The 24,901-nt window shown below is 39.4% G+C and overlaps 1 protein-coding gene across 1 annotated transcript in view; it reads right to left on the bottom strand.

Moving 5' to 3' along the window:
* lpcat3 (lysophosphatidylcholine acyltransferase 3) overlaps window positions 1–7,358 on the bottom strand; it is a 46,780-nt gene extending 39,422 nt beyond the window's left edge. Inside the window, exon 1 of the mRNA XM_028809944.2 lies at window positions 7,235–7,358. Coding sequence (XP_028665777.1) covers window positions 7,235–7,319 — 85 coding nt within the window. The 5' untranslated portion in view covers window positions 7,320–7,358. The remainder of the gene's footprint in view (window positions 1–7,234) is intronic.
* Window positions 7,359–24,901: the final 17,543 nt, after the last annotated feature.

Raw genomic sequence — 24,901 nt, 5'->3', positions numbered from 1 at the left:
CATCCGCCCACGGCTGCCCTGCTGTGCGCAGATAGGACTTGATTCTACAATAAAATAAAATAAAGATAAAAAGACTAAAACAATCATCACCCATAAAGCGGATAGTAGACGTGACGTACTATATGTGTACCACATTTCAAGTGTATAGGTGCAACGGTTTGCGAGCTACAGGTCATTTAAAATCCTGGACAGACACACAAATTGCCACGGTAGCAAATTACAGAAGAAGACTTTACTGTTTAATAATTTATATTTATATGAAATGTGCTTCTTATATATTACTTCATATTCTCATATGATAATGATGTTAATGTTTATATTGATTTCTGTGTTATTAAAACTGCATGTATGTGTGTATATGTATATATATATATATATATATATATATATATATATATATATATATATATATATATATATACGAGCTGTATATACCCGGCGTTGCCCGGGGCAGAAGTAACCTAATCGGTCAAACACTTACATATATACCAAAGTAAACCTAATCGGTTAAACAGCTTCATATATACAGAAGCGAACCTAATCGGACAAACAGCTAATCTATATACATAAGCAAACCTAATTGGTCAAACAGTTACATAAATACAAAAGCAAACCTAATCGATGAAACAGCTTCATATATACAGAAGCGAACCTAATTGGTCAAACAGTTATGCATGTGCAGAATAATTTTACAAAGATTATGCGTGTTAACAATCATTAAAAAGAAAAGATTGAGGAACTCTTCTTCTATATGTGATGAAGCTGGATGAAGCTGACTTGACGAAGACGTAGGTGGCATAGATTGGTTTTTCTAAAACAGAAGAAAAAAATGAGTATCTATTATTATTTTAAATTAGAATGAAAATGAGAACCTTGATTACAAATAGATTATCCGTATTAAAATATGTGCATGAATAAACTTTTGGTAACTCTCTAGCAAAAGTTTATTCATACAAATTGGCATGGGATGGCTTTGTGAAAAAGTAAAAATTAGATAAAAATAAATTGAGAATGCGTACTTCGATTTGACTGAGATTATCTGTAATGATGAAAAAAAAGTTTAGTATGTTTTTTTTTTTTTCCATACGGGAAGGATGTAAAACCTTACATAGGCACCCTTCAGCCCGTACTGAAGGGTACTGTCAGATTCTTACTGACTAAAAAACACCCTTTTTATTCCACAGCTACCCCAAAAACCACTATTAGGCATTACTTTGGGGTGGCAGTAGTTTAGTTATGAAACAGCTGGGTCCTGAAAAAATCTGTCTTATTAGTGGCTTCATCACATATAGAAGAACAGTTCCTCAATCTTTTCTTTTTAATAATTGTTAACACGCATAATGTTTGTAAAATCATTCTGCACATTCATAACTGTTTGACCAATTAGGTTCGCTTCTGTATATATGAAGCTGTTTAACCGATTAGGTTTACTTTGGTATATATGTAAGTGTTTGACCGATTAGGTTACTTCTGCCCTGGGCAACGCCGGGTATATACAGCTCGTATATATATATATATATATATATATATATATATATATATATATATATATATATATATATATATATAAATAAATAAATATATTCATAACACAACACACAGTTGCATGTATCACTGAGTAACAGTTACTATGAATATTACTCACTAGTCAGGAGTAGTTTTGAGGACTCCCCTACATCATTCCAGTATTTAACACACGTCTACTATCTGCAACATTTAAATGATCCTGAAGCTTTCAAAATTAGTTAAAAAAAATATGTGACACTAAATATTTACCTGGTAAAGAAAGTAGAAAAAACATAAAAAAACAAAAGCTATAATTACAGAATGGCAGCAATAAAAATGTAAATTGTTCCACAAGAACAAATAAAACAAAAAAATACAATAAAATTGACATTAAAGTTGGTCATTGTGTGATAGTAATAGTAATGGCAGAGCTGTACTTTTCATTTTTACATTCAGAGACTTGAAAATAATATATTCTCATAGTTAGGTCTGGATGAATATTATATTTTGGCTTATTAAAAAATACATGCATGCAATTTCTTACAAAAAACTTCTTTTTACAACAAAAAGTTAGTTAAAAGTAAGCATTTTATTAAAAGAGAGTAAAAGGTGCTGATAAATAAAAATCCTAAATATTTAGATCTACATTTTTTTACATTAACAAAGACAATTTACTTCATTTAGTAAAAGCCGGGCAGCACAGTGGTGTTGTGGTAGCAGTGCTGCATCCTAATAAGTAGATCTGACTTCATGTCCTGAATGCTCCCTGTGTGGAGCTGCATGTTCTCCCCATATACACATGGGTTTCCTAACAGTAGTCCAGTAGTAGTAGTTCCTGTAGTCCAAACACATGTAGATTAGGTGGACTGGTGATGGTAAATTGGCCATTTGTGTGTTTATGTGTGCGTGTATTCTTGTGTGTCTTCACCCTGCAATGGGCTAACATCCTGTCCAGGGACTGCTCCTGCCTTGCACCCATTGTTTGCTGGGATAGGCTCCAGTTTCAGCCCAATCATGCTCTGGATAATGCAGGTTTAGGAAATGGATCAATAATAAAAGATATATTAATACTCTGATAATTACCTAGAAATTGGGGCTTAAAAATAACAGTATATTACAATACAAAATATATGTCCCCCTTGGTCAGGTAGAGAGTTTTAAACAGCTCTTACTACTAAAATGTTTAAAACAAATCAGGATTAAAAATACTGTAGTGATAAGTCACAAATCGGGGCTGGAAATAAAATAGCTTTAAGGTCAATAATGATCTTTTAAAGAAAGATAAAGTTTAACACACTAAGAAGTTGTGCAACAAACCACTTCCTGTAACGGAATTCTGCAAAAATTAAAATGTAAACAAGAAAATAAATCAACTTTCTGGGGCATATGTGCAGTTACATCCAAGGCCATTCCAACAAAATGAATCACCCAATCAACACCATACCTACAGGTGCATGCAAATGGTTTGTTGCTTCTGTTCAACCTGCATAATTCACCAAATCACCAAAGGAAAAAGAATATTAAAGAAACCTTTGTTGGGTATAAACTTAAATAATAAAATTGTTTACTTTCTGCACTTAACATTGTGGAAAAAAAATTAAATATGGAGCATGCAATCATGGGCGGCACGGGTTCGCTTCCGGGTCCTCCCTGCGTGGAGTTTGCATGTTGTCTGCGTGGGTTTCCTCTGGGTGCTCTGGTTTCCTTCCACAGTCCAAAGACATGCAGGTTAGGTGGTTTGGCAGATTCTAAATTGCCCCTAGTGTGTGCTTGATGTGTGGGGGGATGTGTGTGTGTGTCCTGCGGTGGTTTGGCACACTGCCCAGGGTTTGTTTCCTGCCTTGTGCCCTGTGTTGCCTGGGATTGGCTCCAGCAGACCCCCATGACCCTGTAGTTAGGATATAGCGGGTTGGATAATGGATGGATGGACATGCAATCATTTGGTCACCTGCACATCTTCTAAATTAGCCCTAAGAGTCTTTCTGTTCTTGGATACTAATTCAAATGCCAAATAATCAGGAATACAATATTGTTAGGATACAACCTGTTGAAACACCTTCCTTGAAACTACTGTAAAGTAAGATTTGAAAAAGTGTCATGGTCATTAATGTAGAGAAAAGCCAAGCAAAATGACACCTTTTATTGGCTAACTAAAAAGATTACAATATGCAAGCTTTCAAGGCAACTCAGGCCCCTTCTTCAGGCAAGATGTAATCATGCTCATTAATGAAAGGCTGCAAGTACCTAGCATCACTCTGAGGATTTTTAAAACAAATATGGTATTGTTTAATTTAAGGATCTAAGGTTTTTTGTTTTTTTTTTTAAAACAATATCGTGAAGAGGATAATTTAGGATTTTAAGATATTAAAAATATCAGAAGTTATTTATATAATTTAAATAGACCATGGTTGTAATTTATTTCCACCCTGAAACCTACAAAATCATTTACTATGAAACATTGCTTTTATTGTTAAAAACAATCTTTTTCAGTATTTTAAGATGTGTGGAAACATGCCTTTGAAACAAAGAAAATTAAAGGAGTGAACTACATCAGCTGCAAGTATTCTGAAAATGTTTATACAGTAACTCTAAAATAACGAACCACTTGTTTCCATTCTGAAATGTGTTAATTAGATTCACATTAAGCAGAATATAATCCTAAATTTGGATTTAACAGAGAGTTCTAAACATTACAAGGTGCAGGAAAAAAAAATATGGATAAAAAAAAAAAAATCAATGAGGATCGTTAAAACTTTGAAACTTTCATCTTTATAAATGATGAACAGTCTAACAATTATGTGCAATGTTTCAAAAACAGGTTTAATAATAATAATTCTTTACATTTAAATAGCACATTTATATAACTAATAACACTTTCTGACTTAACAAGAAAATCACTACACTCAAGACTACCATAATTATCCAACACACTGGCTGCAGAGCATTGTTTGACTGCTCAAACCACAGGAACCTGTGATGTCATTTATTGTTATTTGGGCACTTAATTTTTGTGACACACTAAAAACAAAAGACAAATGCAATTACAAAACATACTTACAAAAAATATATAATTTTTTTTTTAAATATATCAATGAAGTCTGGATGCAGAAATTCAGTGGCACACCACTCGCCACAGTAGCTTGGCATCATATCTTAGAATAATAACAGTATATTTAACATGAGTAATTTTAAATATTACATTGTACCATTGTCTCATTGAATTTCTCAAGACAACTCTGTGCCAAGACTCTACACTAAATGATGTAATAGGTTCCTACAATTGGAGGAACCGAAGCGAGGTCTTCAACCAGACCATTCTCAAATTAACAGTTGCTTGACTTTTCGCTATAGCACAATAGTGCACTGCAGTATTCTGTATGTTCATTTTATTATGGCATATTTACATATGCTAAGTCATCTTGTTGTTCTATATAAAGTTCTTTGCTAGGAATATCAAATATGAAATTCTTTACTGAGAAGAGCAAGGCAGAGCTTAGCGCTGCAGCTTTACAGCACCATAGTCCTGGGCAGGAATTCCCAGATCTTCAAGAGTTTTCTTTTTAGGGTACACTTTTGACCACTCTGCATACCAAAGACAAACATGTTACAGTATGTTAATGAGGAACTCTAAATTGATTCATTATAATAAGTGTAGTCATGTGTACATGCATGTGCATTTCACCAGTGACCTATCCACGATTAGTTTCTGTTTAGAACCCAGTTCTGCTAAGATAGGCATTGGCTATCTATGACAGACGTGAATAAGGACAGGTCAGGTCTGGGAGCATGCACTGGTATAGCATGTTGCCTCACCAACCACATGCTTGGGATCCTGTTTGACAACCCCCCCCAGGCAGATAAGCGGCCCAGTCCCACCCTCCAAAAATAACCATCTACCTGCCACAGACAGGTGTTACGTGGGCATCCCCTTGGCCTGGTGCAGTCATTTGGGTCCTCAACAATGAGGATCCTGTGAGCCAGATCACACTCCAGAAATCATGCCACATGATCATAGTGCAGTAACTGATGCTCCCTCAAAATTCAAGTTATGTATCTCATTTGGGACTCTGTGAGCAACTGCACATTCGACACAAAGTCAAACCAGCGGTATCCAAGGATTCTCCGAAGAGACACAGTACCGAAGGGGTCCAGTCTTCGCCTCAGGTCACTGGATCGCGTCCATGTCTCGCAACCATGTCTCGTAACCATATAGCAAAACAGGGAGTACCAAGTTTCTAAAGACTTGGACCTTTGTCCTTTTGCACAGATATCAGGAGGGCCACACACCCCTTTCCAGTAACCTCATACTTTGATATGCAAGACCACATACCCACTTCCATGACTTTTTTATACTTGAATTCTAAAGACAAAGCAGTTTTAAAAAGCACTTGAATGAGCAACATGAACCCACAAATGTCCTCAGATTGCAGGGTCTGGTAGCAGAACTCATTAACTGATTCACTACATGATACATACAATCCATCAATAAGACATAGGCTTACACAAGCCACAATATAACTTCAGTCTTTCATTATCTAAAAAAACAATGTGAACATTACATATGGGATCACTTGAAAGAATATGTCAGAATACACACATACACCAAAAATTCAAATGACAGAGGTTTTAGTTAAGACCTGAAAGGTTACAGTATTTGGGAATTCCTCTGTAATGGCAGAAAAGAACCCATTAACTTCAGACCTTCAGAATATATACTCAGTATATCTGGGTCAGAATTTCAAATACTAACACATATAAATTCAAAACAGTTATCTCCTTAGTAGACTAAGAGGGACATTTCAGCAATGCTGTGCAAGTGAAGCAGCCAAGAAAGTGCATCAACGTGTTCCACTTAATATAAATATACACTTCTGGAAAACTAAACCCTGGTCAAACAAATAGTGTATGGTTGAGGAAAGCATACTAGTGGTGACTTTGAAAAGGTAACACTGCTTCACATTTAGTTTAAAGGTCACACAACTTGTAAGGATACAATATATTTCAAGACAAACATAATTGCCACGAAATTGTGATAGGCAAACAGGCATCATCATCATCAACAAACATCAAACAGCACTCAACTTAGTACACAGGCACACATTTCTCTTAGGGAGAGACACGACAATAAGCACAAGAATGAACAACATCTTATATTATCTTCGAAACAGACAAATTAACTGATACACGCAGTCTGTCGATGTGTCGGCGCAAAGTCCAAAAACACCACCCTTTCTGCCTGTCATACACTTTTTCATGCTCCATTTCAGGTTTCTCCTGTTCTACCTGCAAGCTATTACCAACTTGTCCTATAATTTGCCCGTTTCCAAATTCAATAAACTGAGACTCCTAAAACAAAACTTAAGACTCAGATGCCCATCTCAAGATATTACCCATCAGCTTTGTTTGTCCCTGTAAGAAGTTTTTTTTTTTTTTAATCTGTATTGTGCTATACGCCCTCTCCTTCTGACAGGAGATCTTGCCACTGTAGTTCCCCCTCAGTGACTCAAATTAACCCAACTCGCTCACTAGAACACCACCTCTTGCGCCCTCACTCTCTTTCTTCACGTCACATTGTGGTCCGCTATATTTGTCAACCCCTGACCTCCTTGATCTAGGATTGATTCATACTTGTCACATCCAGTTTTGTGCCTTATGTATTTTTTTCTTTAAGCCTCAACAAGCTGATTTAAAAATTAGATGTTAGTGCCCCCCACCTCTCATGACTCACCTATAAGTATAGAAATTATTAGTCGAAGCGCGGGTTCCGAGGTTTCCAGCAACTCCGCTGCACTCTGCAACATGGGAGTCGCCATCTTGACTACTGGCGGAATCAGTTCTTTCCTCGATTTGCCCTTTACTTTAAAAGGACGCAGTTTCCTCTTCCGTCTCGCGACAGTTCAACTGCCTGGCTTCGCAGGATGTGGGCGTGCAGGGTAGCGTTAGTCATTTTTGACAGAAGTGCTAGAAGCACTGTAAAAAATTTTATCGTGGTTACTGTCCAATGTCGTTCTTAGTAATACTTGAACTGAAAAGCGGTTTAGCAAATGGATGGATCTTTGGTGAGAACTAAACGATTTTAATTAGTGATTACCCAATGTGTTTGCTGTGTGTTTTTTTAATACAAAACTGTGAACGGTGATGATACTGCAATTTCCAGAATGCATTTCAGCAGTGTGAGTGGACCATCGTTTAAATGTCTCTGAACATTGCTGATGCACATGTTCATGGTAGCGGTGTACTATACACATCTAAGAATGACCTTTTTCGACAGCATAATATCCCGTGGTAGTATCATCGTCAGTGTCAACAGATCTCTATCAGAAAGGTGGGATGTAACAGAGTTTACATGAGCAATTTCCCAAAAATTAAACCCATTAGAGTGGACATGGGTTAGCATCTCTGTGCCAATCTTTTAATATTTTGTTGAGTCATATCCACAATAAGTTAAGGCTTTTTGTTTACTTTTAGTGGTTTACAGAACCAAGTGGCAATGCAGTAAGATGTTATATTTTAAGTATTTGGATGCAATTTACCACTACTGTACAGCTTAATTAATTTACTGGTGTTACCAAGATTTCTTATTTGGCGCCGTCGCACTAAAGTGTGTGATTATGTGTTTACGCATATTTGCTTGCCGATTCTCTTTTGATTTAACGCATGCTCCATGCAAAATGCCGGCCTCTCCGCCGCCTGCCTGCTGTTTCCTCACGCACAACGATGTAATAAAGTATGCATTCTAAGGTTGCAAGTGTATTACACGTAAATGTCATTTTACTGGGGTGCTGTGTGATTGACGGCGTAGAGTAAACTTGTTTTAAATAGCATCGAAACATGCCACTTGTTAATTGTATTTACAGTGGTTTTGGCATGCGCACTGTATGTTCAGTTACCAGTAAATTCTTCGACGGGAGCTCGGGAAACAGAAAATAAGGTTTAGGAAAATATCAATACTAATAATTAATTGTTCGACACCCAATAACTGAGTACAAAGACATTTTAAAGACAAATCATTAAAATAAATGTTGTAATCCACTTTCACACTATAAATGAACACTTGCACTTAACATTTTATGTAGATAGTTGTTCTTGGGGATAAAAAGGGGGAAAAAATCTATGGCAAAGGCTTTGTTGTTGAACTCATATTTCACCTCTGCCATATGAGTGAATAAAACCGTTTCAATGAAATAATACTAAGTTCTATCAAAAATAATCTTTTACATGTCTTGACCACACCTTTAAATTGGGGAGGGATCTCGTTTTCATAATAGGTGCACAGTTTCTTTAGTAAGCTTATCAGGCAGTGTTCCATAGCACTTTCATATCTCTTGTGCCCCTTCATCCCATACACCAACAGAACACACTCATATCCACAGCTCAGCCTTTACTGTAGGAATGTGTGCCCCCTTGCACTGCTGGGAAAATGATGACTGGAGAGCTGAAATTGTCCAAAATGTATTTTAAGAGGCTGTAAAAAGCCTTCTATATCAATTTCATGTTTAATGTGCCCCTCCATCCAGTCTACTTCAGGGTACACTCATTTCCATGGCTGGAGCAAAGCCATAGAATAGCAAGCCCTCTGTTTGCTGCTTTCAAAATAAACACAGGAGAGCTAAAATTATTCTAAATTGATTTTAAAAAGATTGTAGGTAGTCTTTTGTATCATTTTCCTTTCCACTATGCCACTGCATCCTATCCACTGGTGGGGACACTCATCTCCATGGCTGGAGAAACGCAGTAGAATTGTGTGTCCCCTGTCTGCTGGTTACAAAAAAACATTGGACAGCTAAAATTATTCCAAATATATATTTTAATTGTTGTAGAAAGTCTTCTAAATCACGTTTTTGTCTACTGTGGCCTTTTGTCTCATCCACAGGAGGGAACACTTATTTCCACGGCTGGAGCAGAGCCATAGAAATGTGTGCCCCCAGTATGCTGCTTGCAAAATGAACACTAGACAGATAAAATTGTGCCAAATCTATTTAAACTGATTTTTAGAAGTTTTTTACATCACTTTCTACTCCATCATGCTCCTTCATTCCATTCTCTGGGTGGGCACTCATTTCCATGACTGGAAGCCAGATTTAAAAATGCTTTAAAAATGCGTGCCCCCTGCCTGCTGTTTGCATGAGCAATACTGGAATTATAAAACTGTCCAAAGTTTATTTAAAAAGACTGAAGGAAGTCTTCAATATCACTTTCATGTCTACTGCACATAACCGTCTCATCCACTCGAAGGAATACTTATTTCCTCAGCTGGGCCTTTGCTGTAGAAATGCATACCCCAGAAGAATTAACGTTGTTAAGACGAATATCCTTCCTAAGCTTCTTTTTTTATTTCAAAACATCCCAATATATATCAATAAATCATTTTTTAAGCAATTAGATTCAACCATAACCTAATTTATTTGGAACTCAAAACATTCACGTATCCGAAGAGCGACCCTACAAAGACCTCAGCCAGAAGGTGGCATGGCTCTACCTAATTTTCAGTTTTATTACTGGGCAGCAAACATACAACCTGTAAAAACCTGGATACAAATAAATGAACATACACAGGCCTGGTCCACAATAGAAGTAAAATCCTGCAGCACTTCTTTATATTCCCTGCTCTGCACTCCACTAAATGCAAGTTATCACAAATATACTAATAACCCAATTGTGCTTCACTCACTCAGAACATGGAACCAAATTAGAAAGCAATTTAAGATGGAAAATCTTCTATCTGTGGCACCTCTGCAAGAGAACCACCTCTTTCTACCCTCGCAAACATATCCAGTTTTTAATATCTGGAAAAGATTTGGGATTAAATTGCTCAGTGATCTTTATATAGACAACATCTTTGCATCCTTTGAACAGTTACATTCCAAATTTAACCTTCCAGCTACACATTTCTTTCACTATCTTCAAATTAGAAACTTTGTCAAACAGAACCTGCCGATTTTCCTCATCTCGTACCCTCCACCATGCTAGAAAAAATACTGCTCAACCTCGAGGACTTGGACACCATTTCTGCAATTTATAAAATTTTATTAGAGTCCCTTCCTTTTAAAGATCCAAGGGGACAATGGGAAAAAGATCTCTTAATTAATATATCAGAAAAGGAGTGGAAGGTATCAATGCAGAGAATTCACTCGAGCTCCATATGCGCAAAGCATAGAATTATTCAACTCAAAATTATATATCGAGCTCATCTGTCTCGCTTAAAACTGTCCAAAATGTTTCCAGGGCAAGATCCAACCTGCGAACGCTGCAACCAAGCTCCTGCCTCACTGGGTCACATGTTTTGGGCATGCACCAAATTAACTTCATTTTGGACCAAACTTTTTAAGTGCCTTTCAGACAGCCTTGGTGTCACAATCCCTCCTAACCCACTAATCGCTGTGTTTGGTGTTCTTCTAGATGGATTTGAAATAGATAAGGACAAGCAAGCTGTGATTGCATTCACTTCACTTTTGGCACGCAGACTGATTTTGTTAAATTGGAAGAATCCTAACTCTCCTCTAATAAGTCAGTGGGAAACTGATGTTTTATATTATTTGAAATTGGAAAAAATCAAATTCTCAGTTCGGTGATCTGTACAGAATTTTTTCAAAACCTGGCAGGATTTAATCAATAATATTTTAGAATAAGAAGAATTTTCTTTTCCTTCTCCATTTATCTTTTTTTGCACTATCAAACTCAATAATTTAGGCATGTTTACAAGCCTTAAGTATTACTCCTTTGGCCATGCTATCCTTCTCAGGGGTGGGGTTTGATTTGCTTTCAATCCTATTTTTTGTAAAAATTGATCTATATGTATGGAATGATTACAATAAAATGAATAACAAAAATGCATACCCCTTATTTTCTGCTTTCAAACTTAAAACTGGTCAGCTAAAATGGTTCAAAATGTATTTTGAAAGGTTGCTGAAATTCTTCTACATTACTTTCACGTCTACTGTGCCCCATTGTAATATCCACTCAAAGAAACACTCATTTTCAGAGCTGAGCCTTTGCCACATATATGCGTGCCCCCTGGCTTCTTCTTCTTCTTTTGGCTGCTCACGTTAGGGGTTGCCACAGCAGATCATCTTCTTCCATATCTTTCTGTCCTCTGCATGTTGTTCTGTTACACCCATTACCTGCATGTCCTCTCTCACCACATCCATAAACCTTCGCTTAGGCTTTGCTCTTTTCCTCTTCCCTGGCAGCTCTATCCTTAGCATCTTTCTCCCCATATACCCAGCATCTCTCCTCTGCACATGTCCAAACCAACACAATCTCGCCTCTCTGACTTTGTCTCCCAACTGTCCAACTTGAGCTGACCCTCTAATGTACTAATTTCTAATCCTATCCATCCTCGTCACACCCAGTGCAAATCTTAGCATCTTTAACTCTGCTACCTCCAGCTCTGTCTCCTGCTTTCTGGTCAGTGCCACTGTCTCTAACCCATATAACATAGCTGGTCTCACTACCGTCCTGTAGACCTTCCCTTTCACTCTTGCTGATACCCGTCTGTCACAAATTACTACTGACACTCTTCTCCACCCATTCCACCCTGCCTGCACTCTCTTTTTCACCTCTCTTCCACAATCCCCATTACTCTGTACTGTTGATCCCAAGTATTTAAACTCATCCACCTTCACCAACTCTACTCCCTACATCCTCACCATTCTACTGACCTCCCTCTCATTTACACACATGTATTCTGTCTTGTTCCTACTGACCTTCATTCCTCTCCTCTCTAGAGCATATCTCCACCTCTCCAGGGTCTCCTCAACTTGCTCCCTTCTATCGCTACAGATCACAATGTCATCAGCAAACATCATAGTCCACGGGGACTCCTGTCTAATCTCGTCTGTCAACCTGTCCATCACCATTGCAAATAAGAAAGGGCTCAGAGTTGATCCCTGATGTAATCCCACCTCCACGTTGAATGCATCCATCACTCCTACCGCAGACCTCACCACTGTCACACTTCCCTTATACATATCCTGTACAACTCTTACATACTTCTCTGACACAATGCAACTCCTTCTGGCCTTCTCTATAATTTTTCGTCAACATCCTCAGAGCAAACATTGCATCTGTGGTGCTCTTTCTTGGCATGAAACCATACTGCAGCTCACTAATCATCACCTCACTTCTTAACCTAGCTTCCACTACTCTTTCCCATAACTTCATTCTGTGGTTCATTAATTTTATTCCCCTGTAGTTACTGCAGTCCTACACATCCCCCTTATTCTTAAATATCGGCACCAGTACACTTCTTGTCCACTCCTCAGGCATCCTCTCACTTTCCAAGATTCCATTAAATAATCTGGTTAAAAACTCCACTGCCATCTCTCCTAAACACCTTCATGCTTACATAGGTATGTCATCTGGACCAATGGCCTTTCCATTTTTCATCCTGTCCTTAGCTGTCCTTACTTCCTCCTTGCTAATCCTTTGCACTTCCTGATTCACTATCTCCACATCATCCAACCTCATCTCTCTCTCGTTCTCTTCATTCATCAGCCTCTCAAAGTACTCTTTCCATCTGCTCAACACACCCTCCTCGCTTGTGAGTACGTTTCCATCTTTATCCTTTATCACTCTAACCTGCTGCACATCTTTCCCAGCTCAGTCCCTCTGTCTAGCCAATCGGTACAGGTTCTTTTCTCCCTCCTTAGTGTCCAACCTCTCATACAACTCATCATACGCCTTGTGGTGCCCGGCGGGTGTCCATGCCCGGCCGGGACGCCTAGGAGGAGTGGAGGAGGGCTTGTGCCTCCTCCAGGACACGAGGGGGCGTCCTCCCTGGTGGCTTTGGGGGCTTAGAAGCTCAACCCTGTAGGGGCCCGTGGTCACCGCCAGGGGGCGCCCCGATGCCTTGGGAACATTGGCCCCCAGTACTTCCGCCACACCGGGAAGTGCTGGGGGGAAGAGACTTGAGGGCACCCGGTGGACTTCCGGCTTCTCCTTGGGAGCTTCCGCCACACAGGGGTGTGGCTACGGAAGTCCTGAGGATGCACCTGGAGCCCATCCGGGGCATATAAAAGGGGCCGCCTCCCTCCAGTGAGGAGCGAGAGTCAGGAGGAAGAAGACGAAGCGTGTTGGAGAGGAGTGGAGGCGGACCAGAGACTGTGAAAGGCTTTATATTGTGGCCAGGACTTGAAGGGGTGATTGGTGCTTTGTGCACTGGGTTTGTGCACTTTATTGTAAATATGGAGAATAATAAACGTGTGGTGGACTTGAATACGGTGTCCGTCTGTCTGTGTCCGGGCTGCGTATCACAGCCTTTTCTTTAGCCTTCGCCACCTCTCTCTTCACCTTGCGCCTTATCTCCTTGTACTCTTGTCTACTTTCTGCATCTTTCTGACTGTCCCACTTCTTCTTTGCCATCCTCTTCCTCTGTATACTCTCCTGTATTTCCTCATTCCACCACCAGGTTTCCTTTTCCTCCTTCCTCTTTCCTGATGTCACACCAAGCACCCTTCTTGCTGTCACCCTTATTACATCTGCTGTAGTTTCCCAGCTGTCTGGTAACTCTTCACTGCCACCCAGTGCCTGTCTCACCTCCTCCCTAAACTCAACCTTGCAGTCTTCCATTTTCAACTTCCACCATTTGATCCTTGGCTCTGCCCTCACTCTCTTCCTCTTCTTGATCTCCAACGTCATCCTACAGACCACCATCCTATGCTGCTTAACTACACTTTCCCCTGCCATCACTTTGCAGTCTTCAATCTCCTTCAGATCAACTCTTCTGCATAGGATGTAATCTACCTATGAGCATCTTTCTCCACTCTTGTACGTAACCCTATGTTTCTCCCTCTTCTTAAAATACGTATTCACCACAGCCATGTCCATCCTTTTGTCAAAATCCACTATCCTCTGACCTTCTTCATTCCTCTCCTTGACACCATACCTACCCATCACCTCCTCGTCTCCACTGTTCCCTTCACCAACATGCCCATTGAAATCCGCTCCAATCACCACTTTCTGTCCCTTGGGTACACTGTTCATCACTTCATCCAACTCACTCCAAAAATTTTCTTTCTCACCCATTGCACACCCAACTTGCGGTGCATATTCACTAACAACATTCATCATCACACCTCCAATTTCCAGCTTCATAATTATTACTCTGCCTGACACTCTTTTCACCTACAAAACACTCTTGACATACTGTTCCTTCAGAATAAGTCCTCCCCCATTTCTCCTCCCATCCACACCATGATAGAACAATTTGAATCCACCTCCAATCCACCTGGCCTTACTCCCCTTCCATTTAGTCTCTTGCACGCACAATATATCAACCTTCCTTCTCTCTATCATATCTGCTAGCTCTCTCCCCTTACCAGTCATACTGCCAACATGCAAAGTTCCTACCCTCAGTTCCACTCTCTTTACTTTCCTCCTGCCTCCGGACACGTCTCCCCCCCCCCCCCCCCCCCCCCCCCTTCTTCTCCTGCTTCTTCTTCGGCCAACAGTACCCCAGTTTCCGCCAGCACCCCGTTGGCTAACCTGTTAACGTTGTTAACCTGGGGCTCGACCGATCTGGTACGGAAATTTGTATTGTTGTCCGCATATTGATTTGGCAAAATTTTACACCGCATGCCCTTCCTGACGTAACTCTCCCCATTTATCCGGGCTTGAGACCAGCATGAAGAAACACTGGTTTGTGCATCCCTTGTGGCTGGGTTTGTGTTTCCCCTGGCTGCTGCTTACAAATTAAACACTAGACAGCTAAAATTGTTCAACATGTATTTGAACATTTTATATCACTTTCATGTGTACTGTGGTGCTCTGTTCCTTCTGCTGGAGGGGACATTTGTTTCCATGATGGAGCAGAGCTGTAAAAATGTGGGCCCTGTGACAGACGGCCAGGGCCATTACCTGGCTGAGATGCCAATGGAATGGAAGGACCAGGGGAGAGAGCATCGCTGAGGCAATACCTCCCCTGGGACACTAGATGTCAGCCCTCCTGGGAGGCTGTAAGACCACAGATTCCCACAGGGTACACTGGGAGTTGGAGATTGGTGCTGCCCTGTTGGGTTCAGTGGGGGCCACCAGGAGTAGCTGCAGGGGCCTTATAGTGAACTTCTACCACACCTGGGACTGATTCCAGGTAATACTGATGAGCCACCTGGAACACTCCCAGGAACTGAATAAAAGAAGCCACCTCACTCCATCTGGGGAGGCAGAGTCAGGAGGAGGAGGACGAAGCTTGCCAGAGAGGGAGTACAGGCTGAAGGACAGAAAAGAGAAGAATATTAGAAGGACTGAGAATGTACTGTATTATATACTGTGGTGCTTACATACTGTGCTGTGGGGAAACACTCCCCAATTGTAAATTAATTGTGTGTGCTATGTGACAACTTGTGTCTGCCTGTCTGTGTTGGGTTAGGGTGGCTGTACAAGCCCTGGTGGTCCACAGCCCCTATCTCCTGATTTTGAAATGAACACTGGAATTGCAAAATTGTCCAAAACCTCTTTTAAAGGTTCACAAAGACTATTTAGTATCACTTAGTTTTCCATTGTGCTCTTCAGTTCTCTCAGTTGGTGGCAATGCTCATTTTCTTGACCGGAGCTAATCTTTAGAATTCTATTTCTGTTTTGAAAAATTAAACTACAATATTGAACATTTTTAATTAAAAAAATAATTAAGCGCTTCCAGAGTCTTTTTAACTAAGTCAAATTTTCATAAATCCAAATAAAGCTGGTAAGACTTCTTTAAAGATATGTGCTGCTGTAGGGTACCATAAAGTATATTAAGGAACATTTTTTTATCATCCTCTCATTTCAAATTTGTCATTGCTTGATATGTATTGTGTAAGAAAATACACAAAACCACGTGAAAGAGTTGGGGATCCACCACATATACTTGAAAAAGCAGGTGTGAAAATACATCTTTACAGACAGGAGGCCAAAACAGAACTGAAGAGAATACAAAATGGCTGTCATATATAATCAGAAAACAGGAACTGATGTAATGGTACAGCAGCATCTTGGGGGAAGTAGTGCTAGGTTGTCTTCTGGGGATCAGAATTGGTGTTAGGTTGACAGTTCATCGGTTGTTCTACAGGAGAAAGAGGACAGTGCCAACCCCTGGTCTGATGGGAACATGCACTTATTTGAGCACATGAACTGTCTCCAAATCGCACATGTGTGACAATTGGAAAAATTCATTTATATTGTAACAGCAGACAATTGTTTACACACGTTTGCATTTTCCATCAGACCCCTTCAATGTGTACTCAAAGCAGGAAATAAGATACTCAAATTCTGAAGTTAACATGACTGTTGAAGGAAAAATGTTTGTTAGAATCTATTTTATGGAGTTTTCATAACTTAGTCATTATATATTTTAGGGTTTCTTGATATCTTTTATAATCAGTTTTTTAAAATATTTTTTGATTTTTACTACCACTTCATTGAATTGGAGACTTGCCATCAATTCCCAAATTGGTCACTGTCAATGTAAGTCTTTTTACTTTTTTCCTGTGTCTATTCACTCATTTTCTGGGTTTCATTACCATTCTGAAAGACTTTGCATCAGGTTAGATAGCCATTTTAAACTGTAGTAGTATGAGCAAGTGTGAGTGTGGCAAGCACTAGACTGGAATTTCTTCTAGTCTAATTTTTTGTCTTCTGGCCCATGTTTGTTAACCTTTTTTGCAAAAGGCGGTCTTGGATACTATCAATTTTCACAGGAGTTTAAAATTATTTACTAAAAGATATTTTTGATATGTGTTTTGTAGTGTATCATGTTGTAAGTGTTGATTCCATTAAGGAAGTCAAATTAAATAAAGAAAATGACTCTTTTGCGGGGTTTTTTTAAGTGTTTTTACAACACTTGCATCATATTATTTATTGCTGTGTGAATATAATTTTTCAAGGGGATGACTATTATGATGGCAAAATGGACAAGCAGGGCAACAGGAGGAATATGAAAGTTATTCATTCAGTTTAGGAGGCAAAGGATATTTTCAAGGAAGTTCATGCCAGTGCTATTTGTGCACATTCTGGAATTTATAAAACAATTGATATTTTTCACAAAGATATTACTGGCCGGGTTTGTATGTTGACATTAAAAATTGATGTTTTCTGGTCATTCTAATCATTATTTTTATTTAAAAGACCATAATAGCGAAACAAATTCAATAAAATGTTTAACATCTGGTTTGCTGTTTGTCTATGGGTTCTTTGATTTACTTGACATACAAATGTGCATCAGTGGAGAGATCGGTACATTATTTGACAAATAAAATTAATATTTCAAAGTCTAATATATTTACGATAGTGTGAGGAATAGCTGGGAAACTTACCCAGCTGAGACGCCCTCAGTGTGGAATGATAGGGGGAGACAGAACGCACAGGGCATTGTCTCCCCTGGAATGCTACACTGGCTTGCAGCAGCACTCCAGATTCCCACAGGGCATCATGGTAACTGGAGTTCTTTGGCTCAGCCCTGTTACATGTAGGTTCCATGGGTGCCACCTGGGATGCTGTGGGAACTAGCAAGCCCTACTTAATGGGACTCATGTCTTACCCAGAAATTCTCCCAGAACAAGCCTTTGGGACATTGGAAGCACTTCCAGGGATAACATTTAAGGAGGTGCCTGCCACAACTCAGAGAGCCAGAGTTAGGAGGAGGAGGATGAAGCTTGCTGGGAAGACTGCAGGAGAAGGCAGTGATGGAGAGAGAAAGAGAAGACAGGAGAGAGCATTGCTGTGTGCTATTGTCATTATTGTAAATGTACTTGTGCAGTGGTGTGGGAAACACTTCCTGTAAGAGTTTCCCACATTAAAAAACTTTTCTTTGAGGCAGACATGTGTCTACAGCATGTATGTGTTGAGTGTTTGGTGATCTATCTATCTATCTATCTATCTATCTATCTATCTATCTATCTATCTATCTATCTATCTATCTATCTATCTATCTATCCATCCATCCATCCATCCATCCATCCATCCATCCATCCATCCCCAAAGGGAAATATCGCTTTTTTCATAGAAGCTCAATAAATAAATAAATACGACAACCAATCAAGCAACAATTTTAGTTCTTTGGTGCTTGTTTTGTAAACAGTAGTCAGGGGGCACACAACTCTGCCGCAAAGGCTCAGCTGTGGAAATAAGTGTCCCTTCGAGTGGAGAGGACAATGGGGCACAGTAGAATTGAAAGTGATGTAGAAAACATTCAGCAATATTTTAACATGGATTTTAGACAAGAGCACCCTGATAAAACAACAATAACATGTAATACACCTGCAACCAAAGAATGCAGACTTCATTACATCGTTGTGCGTGAGGAAACAGCAAGCAGGCGGTTCTACATGGATGTTTGCTGATAAACAGGATGGCTTTTTGCATGGAGCATGCGTTAAACCAAAATAGAAACAGTGCACAAAGATGCATGAACACAAGGAGATCCATGACAATCACATCTTAGTGCACCTGTGCTAAATCCACTGAATTCCATTGGACACAGAAAGCTTCATAACACCTCCCATTGTAAAACGCCTATTGAAATTTGTATTTTGTATCATTTAATATTGATCTTTTGTCGACATGTTTGTGAATATGTTTAATATTTGTGCTATTATTATGCAAAAACACTTTGAAGAAAGAGGTGAACTTCTGTTTATTATTATCATCCAGTGTTTTTCTAGCTACAAGATATTTTTTTATTTTTAGTTTTTATTTAGTTTTAGTTTTTCACCATTTTCTATTTATGGTTTTAATTTACCGTATATACTCACATATAAGTCGGGTCTTGAAAACCAAAAAATCGATCATAAAATCAGACCCCGACATATACGCCCATTCAAAAATACGACACTTTAATTTTTTTTTATTTTACATCTTCTTGCCTCCTCCAATCTTGCATCAGTTTCTCAGACGCATTGAATTTTGTTGCAGCAGCGCAGTTACCGATTTCTTTTGCTACTTCAATGTTGTTTAATTTAAAACCAGCTTCACATTTTCTTCTGATCAAACGCTCCATCATAGATAAGGGATGCACTTACGATAAAGGTGTATGAGGGTGTGAGATACAAAAAACACAAATCAGTGCAAACGTTGCTTCGGAATAGTTCAAGTATTACGTCTGGTCACGTAGGCACAATAGAGAGAGAGAGAGAGTTAGGAGAATGCGCTGATACAGCGCATGCCGCACCCACATAGAAAAAAAAGGCAGTGTGCTCCATGGTTACTCTCTCAGATGGGTGTTAGCATATCATAATCTCTTGGACCAATAGCGTGAGTTTTCCGCATTAGACTTATATAACCAACGTTATAAAATACCAGAAATTATATGGTAAAATCAAGTCCCGACTTATCCGCGAGTATATACTGTAGTTTTTTATTTTTTATTTTAGTATTTATTTAGTTAACATTTTTGCCATTTTCTAATTTTAGTTTTGTTTTTGTTTGTTTTTATTTAGTTTTAGTTTTTCAGAAATTAACTTAATTTTTGTAAAATTAAAAAGTGTTGAACAGTTTTCTTTGTAGTTGTCAGATTGTATATCATTTATATTGTACATATTAACTTAATACATTACTGTCACTGAGAGAACTTAATTTTCTCACGATAATGTAACAGTTCAAGGCTTCCAATTAAAAAATACAAGAATAAAAACAAGTGTGCTGTGATGTCATTTGTTACTTTAACCTGTAACAAGTGTAGCCACTTATGCACACGGTGTCTCATTGGCAGGACACAGCCATATTTCAAAGTTGTTTGTGTACATTGTAAGTCAACCAAGAGCAATGATGATATTTTTATATACCAAAGGGTGTCCTCATTCAAGTAAAAATAAGTTTCCATGTTGTCTGCTGTCTTTCATTATTAAAATATGCAATTTGCACACATTTACCCAGAGGTGAGCAACACATCACAACAGAGTGTATCAGCTTTCATCGAAGATCTGACTTACTTCAAGCCACATACAGTGAAATGCTCCTTGCCCTAGGATTGCTGAGTTTTAGCCCAATCTAATGATGTTCAGGTGCCTATGATTGGCCATTCATATTACATATCACAGTGGTCCATAAAAGACAGGAATTAAACTGCTTCTGCTACAGCTCATCTTTACACTTCATTACGCACAAAGCTTGATCCAGATATTTATCTGAACAGTTTAGACTCTGTTGAGAATGAGGCATTTGATGAAGAACTTGATAATATGCTTTATTTGTAAGTACTGCTTTCAGTGTAACTTTAAAGCTTTACGGCGTGCAGTTTTACAGTTGAAGCATCATGGGGGATTTGGAAAGGGATCAGTTGTGATATTTTTTTATCCCATCTTCAATCACTCTTATCTCTGAAACATGGGAGTCATAAACGAGTGCCATTACAAACATGAAATGAAATCAAAGTGCGACCTTTGAGGAGTGGTGTCTGTTGGAATTATGAAATGAGCACAATTAGAAACAGGATTAAAAATTTTGCACAGCTCTGGTGAACCCTGTGGTGGCTGCGGGGGCAGGGCGGATAATACTGTGAGCATATCCCATGTGCTCATGACCCTGTGACTGCCACCAGCGACTCACAAATGACTTCAGAAACACTAGGTTAGGTATATGTGTCTGTGTAACTAGCTCTATATCTATAACTAGTTACAATATCTGAAGTTACTCTCATTCAGTCCACATACACATTGGGAGAACATGCAAATTCCATACAGACACGGATCAGGCTAGCAATCAAACCTGAACTCATGACATTGTGTAATAATAAATAATAATAATTATTTTATTTATGTTGCTACCATTTGAATGCTCAAAATGCTTCACAAATAGTCAAAGGAATGCCATTGAAATAAAAGAAAAATGACATTATTAACCCAGGATACAAACTAATATCAGTCAGTCATTTTTCAACTCACTATATCCTAACACAGGGTCACGGGGTCTGCTGGAGCCAATCCCAGCCAGCACAGGGCAGGACACACACACACCAAGCACACACTAGGGACAATTTAGGTTTGCCAATGCACCTAACCTGCATGTCTTTGGACTGTGGGAGGAAACCCACGCAGACACGGGGAGAACATGCAAACTTCACGCAGGGAGGACCCGAGAAGCGAACCCAGGTTCCCTTACTGTGAAGCAGCAGCGCTACCACTGTGCCACCATGCCGCCCCAAACTAATATCATTAATAAATATTTGAAAGTCAAAGTTCTGAATTAAATTAAGAAACGAGGGGGAAAAAAAAGAAACCTGTGAACAAATAATCAGAATCACTTTTATTTGCTAGTACTTAATGTACAGGAATTTGACTTGGTAGATTTGGAGCTGCTTATAATGGAACATAACATCACATACAAATAACATAAATAGCATAAGATCAAAAGAAAAACTACAACAAAGTTGCAGAATAGTACAATTATAAAGGAGATGTGCAAATGATGATGTGCAAGTGAAAGTGTGAGTGTATAGTGTGTATGAACATGGACACACATACATGTAAGTACACTGTAAATACACACACACCTTCATACAGTATATGACAGAATGCATGAATATACAAAGAAGAAGGCTAAATTACTGGTTTGCGATGGCTATGGCTCTGGGAAAGAAACTATTGAGGTGTCTGTTAATTTTAGTTTTAATTGATCTGAAGTGTTTACCAGAGGGGAGTTTTTGGAATAAGTGTTGAGCTGAGTTAGATGAGTATGTGATGATAATTTTGACATGGTTAGTGACACAAGATGTATACAGGTCTGCCACAAATGGAAGAGCATAGCTAATTATTTTCTCAGCAGACCTCACAACACACTGTAATTTAGAGTTGGAGTGTGCCATTGCTGAACCAAACCAGGCAACAATGGAGAATGTGATTACCCTTTCAATTATGGCTTAATAAGATTGGCAGGGAAATATTTTATTTCTTTAATTGGCGTTGGAAGTACAATTGCTGCCATGCTTTTTTAGCGACATGAGTGGTGTTAATGTCCCAGCTGAGAGTGTTTGAGATAGTTGTGCCCAAAAATTTGAAGGATTCCACCATATTGACTACAAAATCATTAATTTCTGATGGGAGAGGTTGTAGCTGCTGTTTGTGAAAGTCAATGACCATTTGCTCTTTCTTGGTGGTACTGTGGACTACAGTATGTTGTTGGAAGCACACCAAGACGCAAGACGAGACACATCTTTTTTATAAGGTGTATAGTAATTAGACCCATAATGGTGACGTCATCAGCAAAGTTAATGATTTTAACTGAAGGATCAGTGGACCTGCAGTCATTGGTGTATAGGGAATAAAGTATGGAGGAAAGTACACAGCCTTGAGGGGCACCTGTACTAATATAGAGACAGTCTGAGAGGTGGAAGCCCACACAAACATATTGTTTCCAATGTAACAGAAAACTGGAAATCCATTTACAGATGGAAGAATTCAGATCATTCTGTAGAAGTTTAGTTAATAAGAGCTCAGGGACAATGGTGTTAAAAGCTGAACTGAAGTCAACAAACAGTATTCTGTCATAAGTTCCTGTACAGTCCAGATGCTCCAGCACAAAATGAAGGCCCAGGTTGATGGCATCATCTATAGATCTATTTCCTCAATATGCAAACTGAAGAGGGTTCAAGATCAGTAGCAGTAACATGCATCAGATGGGTTAGAAAAAGCCGTTCAAATATTTTCATTAAAACTGATGTAAAAGAAATAGGCCTGTAATCATGGAGGCAGCTTATTTTATCACTTTTAGGAACAGGAACAAGAACAGAAGATTTAAAGCAATCTGGTACGGTGCACTGTGCAAGAGACTGCTTAAAGATGCCTGTGAAGAGAGGAGCGAGCTGCCTGGAACAGTGATTGATAGTTGCAGGTGAGACAGAGTCAGGACTGGCTGATTTTTGCAGTTCTGTGTTGTAAACAGCTTCCAGGCACCATATTCCTTGATGAAAAAGGAAGAAGAGGAGTGAGGCTTTTGTGAAGACGTGGCTTGTGTTAAAGCCACTTTAGAGCTGAAGGAGCAGTTGGGAAGTAAGTACTTAGCACCTTGTTCTTCAAATCTGCCATAAAACGTGTTATGTTTGTCAGGGAGGGATGAATCTGAGTGAGCATTGGGAGATGTCTTTTTGTAACTAGTAACAGCCTGAAGGCTTCTCCATACAGAGGAGCGATTGTTTGCAGAACACTGAAGCTCTGTTTAGCAAATCTGATTGCATTGTTTAGCCTATTCCTGGCCAGTCTGTAAGCATCCTTATCACCAGTTTTATGGGCTCTTATCACCAGTTTTATGGTGTAATGAAGCACAAAGAAGGTAGAAAAATTCTTGGGGAGCCACCCCCTATATTGTACAGCGTACAAATCAAAATATATCAAGCATTCAAGAAATGGCTCCAGAGCAACGTCTGGTTCCGTGTCCAAAATAGGGACAACTAAAGACAACAGGAGTTAGGCTTTTATAATAGCCAGGGAGGAAGAGGTGGGGGTCCAATAATTGAAGCTGGACATGACCTCTTAGGGGGTGCGGTCATGCAAGGGAAGCAGGAAATACTTTATGTTGGTTTCCCTTCAGGGGATTTGTAGGAGAAGGAGAGGAAAGATTAGTGCACTTTGAAAAAACCTGCTCCAAATGCTATGTGCTTTTCTACCTCTTCACTGTTCTTGTTTGGATTCTAGTTTAAGGATGTTTTTGTTTTACATTGTCAGTCAGTCAGTCATTATCCAACCCGCTATATCCTAACACAGGGTCATGGGGGTCTGCTGGAGCCAATCCCAGCCAACACAGGAGAGGAACAAATACCCGGGCAAGGCGCCACCCCACCGCAGGGCACACACATACACACCAAGCACACACTAGGGACAATTTAGGATCGCCAATGCACCTAACCTGCATGTCTTTGGACTGTGGGAGGAAACCGGAGCACCCGGAGGAAACCCACGCAGACACGGGGAGAACATGCAAACTCCACGCAGGGAAGACCCGGGAAGTGAACCCAGGTCTCCTTACTGCGAGGCAGCAGCACTACTAATGCACCACCGTGGCACCCGTTTTTACATTGTCTCCAGTCTATTTGTATGTATGCTCAATCCATTTTAATTTCCTCTGCTCCATGTCCAGTCACATTTATTTCCGTTGTGTTTTGTAATTCAGGTCCTGATAATGATGCATGGTGCACACAGGCCACTATAACTGGTGACCATTCAAAAACTGTGACTAATGAAGACCTGTAATTTAACTATAGTTTCTTGTGCCATTTTCCAAGTTTTGCAGCCATTCAGTGACATCACTATTGTAAATCTTTATTTTTGTGCACACGGCATACCACAAGGGGCTCTACTGTATATCTTACCAAGTGATCCAAATATTTGTGTGGCTTTGTTAATCTGAATCTGTAAAATGGTGCTGGCTCCACCATTTTTTGAAATTACACTACCAAGAACTATGAAGCTGTCTATCTCCTTGATTGTCTGAC

The sequence above is a fragment of the Erpetoichthys calabaricus genome, chromosome 9 (assembly GCF_900747795.2).
Source record: "Erpetoichthys calabaricus chromosome 9, fErpCal1.3, whole genome shotgun sequence".
Classification (NCBI taxonomy): domain Eukaryota; kingdom Metazoa; phylum Chordata; class Cladistia; order Polypteriformes; family Polypteridae; genus Erpetoichthys; species Erpetoichthys calabaricus.
This window is presented reverse-complemented; position numbering and strand designations above follow the sequence as displayed.